Source organism: Acomys russatus, chromosome 4 (genome assembly GCF_903995435.1).
Source record: "Acomys russatus chromosome 4, mAcoRus1.1, whole genome shotgun sequence".
NCBI lineage: Eukaryota > Metazoa > Chordata > Mammalia > Rodentia > Muridae > Acomys > Acomys russatus.
In genome coordinates, this window is record NC_067140.1 from 38,738,008 (window position 1) to 38,750,121 (window position 12,114).

A 12,114-nucleotide genomic window follows, 5' to 3' on the forward strand; every position below is an offset into this window, starting at 1 on the left:
AGCATGACTCATAAGAACCAGGGTACAGAAACAAATGTTAGACTGATGGGTAAAGAGAAAGTACTATATGTACATAATATGATACTATTCAACCTTTAAAAAGAACAAATCCTGCCACATCTGACCATGTGCTGAAGATGGTGGCTCTTGTGTAAATTAATGTCAGTACAGTTGAAGCAAAAGAACAGCAATAGCAAAGAACCAAACTCGAGCAGCAACAAACATACTCTGTGGTGTGTGGTGTTAACCATGGGGGACCAGAGAAGGGGAATATATGGCAACTACACTTCCTAAGACTACGCTAAAACTTAAAGTCTACATAAGAGAAAAGAACAACAAGTGCATTTGTTACTGGTTTCTTCAATAATGGACTTTTCCACACATATTACCCACCTTACCCTTCCTTTATGAGTAGCCAGCATAGTTTCTCTTCCGAGATTCGCTTTTTAACATTTCATTTATTAACAGTGGGAGAACGGTGAGCATAGGAGTGCATGCCCTGGCACTCACATGGAGGTCAGAGGACCGCTTTATGGAGTCGTTTCTCCCCTTCCACCTCTACATGGCTTCAAGGTCCAAACCCTGGTCACCGGGCTTGCCCAGAAAGCCCCTCACCAGCCCCCACAATGTCAGTCTACATTCTCTAAGTTGTTCTGCTTTTCCAAGTCTAGACTTCCAGAGACAGAGACTACCTGCTGTACTTTTTAACTAGCATGCACAGGTTAATGGTAACTTTTTTTTTCAATCCCAGAATTCCATGTGTGACATCAAAATCTGGTCTTCAGTGCTTTCCTTTTCAATGAAGCTGAATCTCTCCCAAACCACGTCCACAGCATCCTCTCTGGACACAGGGGACCAAAGGTCTACGTTTATAAGTGATTCTGCTAACTATGGTACTGCTTGGAATGTGCGTTGTCCGTCGCCTCTAACAGGACAACACACCTGTACCCTTGTACAGCTTCCTCATCAAATGCAGATGCTGCAGCCCTTATTTCACTCTCCCTTCTTCCCAACCAGGAAGACAGGACACAGCAATAGGACAGAGGAGAATTCAGAAATGGAAGGGATCTCTCCACTCGTGGTTGCTGTGTCCCATTGATAAACAGCAGTGACAGATAAATGTAGACGTATACATTTCCACAGAGGGAGTAGGTCAGCATACGCTTTATTCTAATGTTGCTGAAGTATGAACAAAATAAAACTAAACACAAAGACATCTATTAACTCAGTCAGGGAGCTCGCATGAGTCTGTATTGGTATCCGCTCTCTTTTGCTTGGACAGATCTTGCATGGTTGCTATCTCTTCAGCAGTAAACTTCGGAGTGAGAGTCACATTGTCATAATCAAACTCTTCATCCAGAGAGAAGGGCTGAACTTCATCTCCAAGTATCTATAAAAGGTACCAAAGGAAGAAAGAAACACAATCACTGAAGTGAAGATAAAGTTGAAACATAAACAGCCTATTAATATTTAATGAAGCTTTTTTTAGACTTTCGGCACACTCAGCTGATTAAGCTGTTTTTAAGTAAAGAAATAAATTCAATTATTCAATTTGACCTAATTTAAGCCTCTTAATATGTCCCATTTGTATCATGCTGTATCTGAATGAGTATCATTAACTAATTCTGCCCTCAAGGCAGGAATCAGGTCTCCTTTGCACACATTCATTTCCTTCTTTGCCACACTGTACTGTCAGAGATAGAGGCACATGGAAAAGCTAGATCTTCTATTAAACTACAAGAACTACACCGTAAGATCTTTACCGACCTTTTCACCATTTGCTAAAAAATACCTGTTAATGGAGTATCTTTAAAAAATTAAATTAAAAACACTTTACATCAGCCTGGTCTACAAAGCAAGTCCAGGACTGCCAAGGCTACACAGAGAAACCCTGTCTCCAGAGGGAGGCCCCAACCCCCACACACACTACATTTATTATACTTGAGATAATACTCATAACACCTATCTAATAACAGAAGAAGTTAAAACACATATGATCAAATTTAAAGATCCAGCATTTCATTTTTTTCCTTTTTACATAATATAGTACACCTGTAAGTCGGAGTAGCTGCAAAGAAAGGTGATAGCTTCACACGTTTATACACACTCATGAGTTTTAAAGGCCTTCTAAAGGATGAGCCATTCAGCACACATTTCCCAGCACTAAGTGTGTAGCTCAGAGGACAGAGTGTTTGCCTAGCACATGCAAGACCCTATGTTTGCTTCCCAGATTGGGGAAAAAGTTTGGTGCTTTGTTGTTGTTGTTGTTTGTTTCAAAACAGTATATGTCCCAGTAAACATTTAAAAATGCCTTAAATTTCACTAATTCACCCCCTAAAAAATACCACCTAAAGCCAATGGTATGTGGTGCAATGAAATCACACCGTACCTCCATCAACCCTGTATGGTGGTGCAGAAACAACTGAAAACTATGGCTTATGAAAAAAAGAAAATGCCTAGAAGCTAGCTAGTGCCAGCTTTAAACATCCTTGCATGGAAGCTGATCTGCCGAGTAGTTTCTGCAGCTTGTGTGAAAATGGAATCCGCTGCTCAGAATCTCTGCACTGCTGCTCCGATGAAAGGAGAATCGGAAAAGCAGAGCTGTGCCATGCTCAGAGCAGACTCCCAGCCACTCACTGCCCTGTGGCAGTAAAATCGGCTGCTGTGATCCAACAAGTTCCAGAGGCCTGGTCCTCTCCTCTGTGTCCTGATGAGGAAAGGCAGGAGCTGCCATTGAATGATTTCCCATGGTAGGCCTGCCCTAGAAGCAGGAGCCACATGGGTATCAACAGTAAACTTCCATCAGCCTTGCTGGTACCCACTATGGCCTTTCAGTAATGACGCTTTGAAAGGCTTCAGAACTTGTCTGAGGCTAACAAAGAGAAGCCACATTTGAACCCAGAACAATCTGCTTCAAATGAAATCACATTTTTTCAAAAACACAAGCAAAATCAGCCGATCCCTAGTTCTTTGGGAGAAGAGACCTTTTCTGAATAAGCTATTGAGGTCCCACAGCCACCACTGAAAATGTACTCAAGGCTACATGCAAGGTCATGACTGTTTTCAGAAGAGCAGCTGCACGCAGGAAGCAAATTAGTGCACAGAAGAAAGTGACTGATGTGCCATGATCACTTTCTTTAATTAAATTTATCTTCACAACCAAATAACAGAGGACACTGTCAACAAGACTAGATCCAATGAAGAACACTTGATGATCATGTCCAGAATGCAAGTGTCCTAGCCACCTCCAACTTTGTGAAGGATTAATGAGGCCTGCAGACCAGGCTGTAGTCCATCCTAACTATGTAGACACCTGATTCTCACTGATCTTTGCCAAGATGCAGAGGAAACCCCATCTCTATGAATGTATTCTGTCTCAGGGGATTCTTGAAGCTCTTTATGTCCTCCTCTAAAAGCAAGTGACCACATATCCACTGAGTTGCAGGTATCTCACATTCCACACTAGGATTTAGAATCCCACCCTGAGCCTTTGAACCATCCATCCACTCTTACCACATGCAGACACTTGGCCTTCATCCACCTCCCAGTGAGGCTGGCCGATGACTTTAAAAACAAGTCCGATACCATGTTCTTCCTACTCTCTGTATACAATACATTTCCATCTCCCTTTCCTTTACCTGTTCACGTAATAAATACTAAGAATTAGTTACTAGAAACCACAGAAGGGATCCCATCCCTGACACTGTCAGGACCCAGAGGCTGGGTATCCCAGAGATCTAGGATAGAACCAAACACAACTGGAAAAAAATCTGCTATACTTATAATTGATTACTAGCCCAACTGGAATATCTAACATTATGGTACTACAGGTAAAGAAATTCTCCCTTAAATGGGAAAAAGAGTATTTTCCCTTAAGGTTTTTTCCCCCAAAATAGTTGAATTCTCATTGTGCTGAATAATTTTCTACAGACATTTTGAATTAACAAAACCAATAGCAAAGAATAGTTTTCTGAAAGCTAATAAACTTGCCAATACAATGATTATTTATAATAAACTTTTAAAAATAAAAATATACCTAGATATATAAAGCTTGTCACTTAGAAACTAAGGGTTGTTAATAGCAGCTATTGCTAGAGAATTTTCTTAGAAAATGATTTAAATGCTGAAACAGAACAGTAGAAACTAAACATAGTCATAATTTCATACTTGTAATGCCAAAATACAATCCTAAGAATATTATAAGCTATTTGGGGGATGTGCTGCAGTGTGGCTCGGTTGAGTCCAGGTATGAGAACAGTGCCCTGCAGTCATTCAGGCATTTTTTATTCTTTCCAAAATGTTTACATTCCTACATATCCTAGCCATTGTGTGAGGTCGTAGGACGTATGTCCTGCATAAAGCCACCAACATAGATCAGGACAAACAAATCACAGTAATGAACTGTGGGATGTTAAGAGTTTGGAGATGGCAGGAACATCTAACATAGATTAGACTGGAACGGGATTGGAAGGAATCAGTGATTATTAAATATCTAAGTAGAATCTTAAAAGGTTTATTAGTTGACAGGATGGGTGAAGAACAGCTTTGCAGACAGGAAAGTTTTCATGAGCAGGATATGAACATAATGTTCAGAATTGCATGTCTGAAACCAGTTCAGACTGAATGGACATAAGCCGTAAAGGGGGCAAAAGCAAGAAATGGCAAGGCAGCAGCATCTTATAGATGATAAGAAGCCTCTGAAAAATTGTTTGAGAGCAGGGCAGACACTTGCTTGTGTATGCACCCCTTCATTTAGTCAACCTTTTTAATGAGCACCTATAATGGAACAGGTATTAGCAGCACCAAAATGGAAGATGGCCTGTCATCTTGGAGATTAGAATGAAGCAGCTCGCACTGAAGATTAAATTGAGGGTAGATTCAGAGAGCTGAGCCTGGAGTCAGAGGGCTCCTCAGGACGCTGCTGTAGTCGTCTAAGCAAGAGACAAGGACAATGACACACTGGCAGAAAAGAGATGAAAAGCTCTTAACAAGGAAAATAAGCAGCACTTGGTGACGGACTTGACCCAGAAATGGCAGAGGAGAAAGCACACGGAGGGAAACTCAGCTGTGAACACACTGAATTTGAAGATCCTGGAAGATGAAGATGACGAGCAGTAATTAAATATGTAAATCTGAAGCTTGAGGGGAGGAGAACCTGAAGGTAGATGTGCCTGTCTAGATACATAAGCACATTAGGGAGAATGTAAAACGAAAATTGACTCAAGCATTCAGGGAGGGAAGAGTTACAAGGTATGTGGACAGGCGCCTGGGGAGCACTGGCTTCTTAGGAGTGGGTAGACAAAAATCCTCCAAAGGAGGAGGCGAAGAACAACTCCACAAACAACAGAGAAGAGAGCCAGCAAGGCAGGAGTGTAGGGCAAGGCTGTACAGGCACAGATCTCCACCCTCCATCAGTACAGAAAAGGAAACACTGGGTTGGACCCCTGAACTATATATCTGGTATCTTCATCCTGAACACTTTCAGGTAGGCAGCCAAGGCCAAGGCAATAGGTCGCCAAAAAGAGGAGAGGAAGCAGAGCCCCTAACACAACTGGGTAGAAACTAGACGGAAGGAACCCAACTAGAAGCACTAGTGAATCTGAGCGGGAAAAGAGGGCAAGAAACATCCATAGCCAAGGAAGGTCCAAGGGAACAGAAGGTTGCTTTCCTTCTCTTGTCCCCTTTTTGTCAAGGATGGGAGGAGAGACTTGAACATTGTGACATATTACGGGAAAGGAGCCAAGAGAGGAGGAAGGAGACAAGAACACTGCGGCAGTGTTACAGTTTGGATCATTCTGAGGGAATACCTGACAAAAACAGCCAGAGGGGAAGCCCTGTAATTTGACTCAAACATTGAGGGGTGCAACCTATCACGGCAGGGAGGCACAAGAGCAGGTAGCTCCATGGTGAAGGGAGCATGTGACAGCCACTTCGTAATGTCTGCAGGGATTAGGAAGGAGAACAACTACACGGTGTGAGACAGGCTATAAGACCTTGAGGCCATCTCCAGTGACCACACTTCCTCTTACCTTCCAACGGTCCCAAAACTTCCTAAAACAGTGTCACTTGCTGGAGACCAAGTGTTCAGACATAAATCTACATAATGCACTTCACACTCACAGCTGGACTCATCCCTCCTGGCCCCACAGGCTCACGACTATTTCTTCTTCTTTTTTTTTTAAATTTAATTAATGTATTCAGATTACAACTCAATTGCTGTCCCACCACTTGTATCCTCCCGTTCCTCCCTCCCACCCGCTTTCACCCTATTCTCCTCCCCTTAGGTCTATGACTGAAGGGGACCTCCTCCCCCACTATATGGTCATAGGCTATCAAGTTTCATCTTGGTAGCCTGCTTATTCTTTCTTTATGTAAAATGAATCCAGTCCAATGTCAAAGCCCTATAGTCCTTAGCAGTTCATAACTATTCAAATGTGCATGTGCAGGGTCTCTTCTGACACTCAGACCACCTCTAAACTATGAGTCCCTGTAAAGTCAAGACATTACACACTTCCAGCAGTGTCAGAGTAAGCATGCCCATTCCAAAGGGAAGAAAGGAAGCAGCAAGGAAAGGTCAGCCAGCTCTTGGTGGCATCAGGTGGGGATGTGTTGCAGCTGTGTGTTTCCCTCAGTGCACAGCAGGAAGCAGACAGAGGACAGAAAGTAAGGCTGGACTATATAGCCTCCAACATATAGCCTCACTTCATCCATCTAGAACCCAACCCCCAAGAGTTCCACAAGTCCCCCAAAATAGCACCACCAGCTGGGAACCACATATACAAAGCCATGAGCCTGTGGGGGACAGACCATGATGACCTCAGCCTTATGGCTGCATCACAAAGTCGCTCCCAGTTAGTAGTAAGAAATGGTTCATCTACCTATTGAGTAAATGTTTGTTGCCTGTCTGTGCCTGGTTCTGAGCTCGTTCTGACATTTTATGCTACAGTAAAATAAGCTTATAGAAACATGCCAGAGTGAATGACAAGGCAGGGATATGCAATTCCAAGTACCAGGAGGTATGCTGCACCATTTAGAAAACAGCACCGTGACCTTCCAAATGCTGCCCCTTCAAGCACGGCGAGGCTGCATGCCTAGCTGTTAACTGTTGTAGCAACCTGGAAGCTTTCTCCTGTCAAGGTGGGCTTATTTCTGGATCTTAGGCTATAGATGGCTCCAAAGTTTCACCTACAAATTGAAACTCTGGTTTACTCAGACAAGCATCGTTGCTATAGAACACCAAATCCCCTGCTGCTAAACAAAAACAAGTGTGAACTAAGTTATTAACTTGTTATTTTTGCCTAAGGAGCTAAGAGAAATGTGTGGATTTCAGGTGTCTAATTTCAAGTCTAATTGAAAAAAATTTTGTGACTACCAAGGGAATAGAATTTGTGTACTATTCAGAAACTTTGAGTTTCCTGAAAATTGCTCATGTGACTGATTCTTACAGAGACACTGCTAAAGAAGGAGGCATTTTCATTCATAATGCCACATGGGCAAATTAAGGAACACAAAACTAATGTTCAAATCAATAATGGTGGCATTTAGCTACAGGCTAGAACATAAAGCCATGCAGTAAATACACAAGCTTAGTAGGGAAATGTTTAGAATCCCATTGTGAAGTGGAAGACATGAGACCTCAAGTTTCTCTCCTGACCTCTTCCATGCTGCCTCTACCGGGAACTACAATTTCCCACTCTATTATAAACTCATCTTGTTCTAGAAAGCTCCAAGATTCCTAACAAAGGAAACAAGGCAAAAGATTTATTGACAAATAAGAAGTTGGAGGTCTGGAAAAAAAAGTCTATCTCTCTAAAGGGAAATTGAACATACATAAACCAGTAAAAAAAAAAAATTGGGGGAGGGGGCATCAAACAGCTCCAATCCATTTCAGAGAGTTGTGGGTCCTGAGAAGGCAATTATGAGGCAGCAGCACACATTTCAGCTTTCAGACTGAAGTAACGGAAAGTAGCTACCAGCTCTAGCCTCCACAGGCTCCTTGATGGTCCCTCACAAGACCCTTGCCAGTGGAGACGGTGGATTCACTTAATTATTTATGTGGTCAAAAATAAGATTTATTCTATTAATCCAAGGCAGAGTTGGTTCAGTGTTGTGATTTCAGGCAGTTCTGAAAAAGACTCTCAAACAAATAATGATTGCACCTAAATGTCCCAACTGGGTATGGTAGCACACACCTGTCACTTTTGCGCCAAGGGCAAACCGTGTTACCTAGTGAAACCCAACTGCAAACAAAACCAACGGAAAGTAATAAAGCCTACATACAAAGCGTCAGCCTGGAGAGGCCAATGGCACCAAAAACTAGTCACAGATAGCTCTCAAGCTTAACAACACAAAAAATTGTTCATATTAATTTGATTCCAACACTTGAAAATGTTCACATTTTCTGTTAGGACACTTAGTTCTTAAAAAAAAAAAAAAACAGCGTAGGTTAGTCACAGTGGTACTAACCTATCATCCCGCTACTTGGGAGGTTGAGGCAAGAAAACTGGCAGCCTGAGCTAGCTAACACGTCCAGGTGCAGCACAAGTTATACAGTAGACATGCAATTAGGGAAGTAGGGGTGAACCTAGGAGAAGTCAGGAACTAGGGATGAAATAATAAAAATGCATTTCACAAGAGTCTCAGAGAATTGATTTTAAAAATGGGGGGAATGAGTGCTTGCCTACTATGTGCCAGACCCTGCATATCATAGTCGTAATTTGAGTTTAATTGGCTATCAGACAGAGTCTACAATAAGCATCTTTAACCACTATCTGAAACTAATTTATAATAATTTCTACTACTATATATACTTATATATGTATGTATGTGTGTATGTATGTATGTGTATACACACACACACACACACACACACACACACACACACTTTCTATAACTGACTTTAAATTAATTAGATTTCTTAAGGTACTAGGCACTTTGTTAAGTGACTAACCCAGCAACTTATATGGCCACAACTAGCCAAAAATATAAGCAAGTCTTAAAGCGGAAACAGATCCCTGCTTGGAGAAGCCCTGTAATTTTAGCTTTTTACAGCTCAGAGAATATAATATATAATTTAAAGAGCATATTGGAAAGTGGCTGTCCTGACTGATTTGTCTGGTAACCAATTTGGGAGTTCAGTGCAAGCCTGCAAGCACCTTGGTGTACTTTTCAATATAGTAAACAAAAGTACTAGAAGGAAAAGGACCATTTAAGACTAAAATGCATTATGTTAGATCTGATTGAATGGCTGCTCCCATAACAGTTACAAGAGTACCTGTAAATCAAAGAGAGACCCTAGAGATTTTATTAGAAAGCACTAATAAGGAGCCCTTAGCAACCTCCTGTGTTTACCCCTTTGTATTCACAAGGTAAGAGGTTACTCCCCAGCACCACCTGCAGTGTATGTGTTAACTGTTTATAGAAGAGCTGTAAAATGAGAGTGAAATGGCTCTCGAGCAATGCTTTAGGGAGAATAAGCTATAGTAGAGAGTGCATTCCCTCGCTTTTGAAAACGATGGGTAGGTGACATTTCCCAGCCTTCTCTTATATGCTCAGATATGAACAATTACTAAGCAGTGGCCAAGGGACTCAAGTGAGAGCCTCTGACCTCTGACAGACTGACCTACCTGTTCACTGTAGGAGCTCTCTACAAATTTTTAAATACAAGAAATAAGCTTCTACCTCCTTCCAGACATGGATTTCAGACTGGGATTCTCTGATTCCAGCCTGGCCTTACTTTATCTAATACAAAGGTTTACAGAACCTCGAAAATGACAATCATGGCCAGGTCAGACCAGAAGAGAGAAGGAAACTGTCCTTTCATCTACTGGGCAGTCCCTACACAGAGCTACTGTGAGGTAAAACATGTCTCTATAAACAAACACCACTGCTCTGTGTAAATCAGAAACAGATGGAAGTACAAAACTTGAACTCTAAATTATCCCAAACCAAGGAAAGATCCAAAACCATGCAAGTATAGGGGTTCCCCTAAGGGACAAAACCAGGTACTGTCATGATGGCATTCCCTGGGGAGTACCTCTTCAGTTTGCTTCTGTGTTCTTCCCATGGCGGGCTTTGGCTCCGCCTCAGAGGTGAGAGGCAGGTCCCCAGAGGGAGCAGAAGCAGCGACACTGGTGACCACAGCCTGTTCCACTTCACCTGGAAGGAGCAGCCGATCTGTTGGATACAAAAGATTTCAGCTGATGCTTTTGTGAAGCTCATCATCTCTCCAAGTCATCTAAAAGCCCATGACAATCCAAACAGAGGAAAGCTGGCTCCTTGCACAATGTGAACTTGACCCAAAGGAGTCCCCTTTCTATATAATAGAAGCCACCTTTGTCGTGTTGCAGGGTAGAGTCCATCTGGAAGGTTGGAGGTAGGCTTGGGGAGAGATGTGATAGGCCTCCCAAGCCTAACTCCCTTTCTACTGCTACAGGAAAATAGGAAGATGTTCCTTTTGCCTCATTTTCCCATAGTTTCCTGAGGGGGGTGAAGAGAAAGAAAATGGAGTGCAGACTTCATTCTGTAACAATGCAGCAATATTTCAAAAACATATATATTACAAAATGAGGGTGCCAGAAGGAAAGTACTTTAACTTTCAGCAGAAAAATGAAATACTCTGTCATGTGAGGAATGCACGGGCTCATTTTCAACACTTGCAAACAACATGTTTCCTGCTTGTTTAGCACAATCACAAAAATTCAATAACCAATCTTGGTCTCCCTGTGGACTTATTGTAAGTGGCTCTGTCGGCTTGTTTTCACATGTGTGACACTTTGTGAATGTATCACAGGTGCCAGCTAACTTCTGCAAGCTTCTTTAAGGTGAGCAAACAGAGCCAGAGAAAGAAGCACAAAAGCTTCCCCGCCTCTGTCTGAACTGCTATGATACCCACGGAGCTAGTGAGAGCTAGCCCACGACTTGGAACTGGCACGGGATGCTGCTGCCTGCTACTCGAGGACGATCCTAATTAAGCCACTCATTAAGTTCTCAGTGGAAGTGATTAATTAGCAACAGGCGTATCTGGGCTAATGGCAATAGCAGAATATATAGGAAGATACCTGTGGAAGCCTAATATTCAAAAACTGAGACTATTCTGAAATACATCCTTCACCCACCCCCCATCATACTCACAAAAATAAGTCCCTGCTGTGTTTTCATTGTTAAGAAACAGAGCATAGAGTCAGGTTGTCTGGAGACTGGGAACTGAGGTGGGGAGACAGTGAAGAAGGAGGTTCTACCGAGCTTGGTTATTGGAATTTTAGACCATCATCTCAAAACTGGAACAAATCAAAGCAATTAACATCACACACTGATGTGCCAGGGTTTTACCAGCACCGGCATGGCTACTCCTCCAACAGCTCGTACTGCTCTCTGTGTTCTGGGCAATGGGTTCTACACACTGAGAGAGCCCTCATTTGGGATCGCATAGTCAGAAAGGCAGAGTCAGGGTACGTGATCAATGTGTGGGGCCAGAGCCCATGTCAGGAGTAGTACCAACTCCCTATATTATGGGACCCACAAGGAGACTATGCTGTCTGTAGCCTTGTCAGGCCACAGAGGAAGAGGATACAGGCAGTCCAGACGAGACTTGATAGGCTGAGGTCAGATGTTAGGGGAGGAGGGCTCCCCTTCCTGAGGACTAGGGGAGGGAGGGAGAGGGTATAAGAGAAGGAAGGTGGAATCAGGAGGGGGTTACAATCAAGACGTAAAGTGAAAAAATTAAAAATTAAAAATTAAAAAAAAAAGGCAGAGTCAGCAGTCCAGAGGTCAGAGCCTGGACCTCAGCCAAAGTAACATACATTTTTTTAAGTGAGCATTTTTATTGCATGTTTAGTTTTTGCTTCATTATACGGACTGTCTAAGCTCAGAGCCAAGAAGCATCACCTGTAGCTCCTGAATATAGCAAGCAACACTAAATACATTTTCCAAACATGTGATGCTCAGAAAGTAACATGTTTAAATTCAATAAGCCTGGGAGAGAAACTGGCCTCCTACACTGAGTTCCTTCATGTAAAAGCCTAGGATAGGTCCAAGGCTGGTGAGGGCCTGCCAACAAGCACTGAAGAAAATGCTTAGGCCTCTCAGTGAAGAACAGCATCTATCTGGCCAGTT

The 12,114-nt window shown here is 42.6% G+C and overlaps 1 protein-coding gene across 2 annotated transcripts in view; it reads right to left on the reverse strand.

Moving 5' to 3' along the window:
* Positions 1 to 1,144: 1,144 nt before the first annotated feature.
* Positions 1,145 to 12,114, reverse strand: part of Iftap (intraflagellar transport associated protein) — a 70,398-nt gene continuing 59,428 nt past the window's right edge. For both annotated transcript variants that reach the window (XM_051144215.1, XM_051144214.1), the window contains exons 6-7: positions 10,037 to 10,176; positions 1,145 to 1,390 (exon numbers count right to left, since the gene is read on the reverse strand). In XM_051144215.1, coding sequence (XP_051000172.1) covers positions 1,226 to 1,390; positions 10,037 to 10,176 — 305 coding nt within the window. In that variant the 3' untranslated portion in view covers positions 1,145 to 1,225. The remainder of the gene's footprint in view (positions 1,391 to 10,036; positions 10,177 to 12,114) is intronic.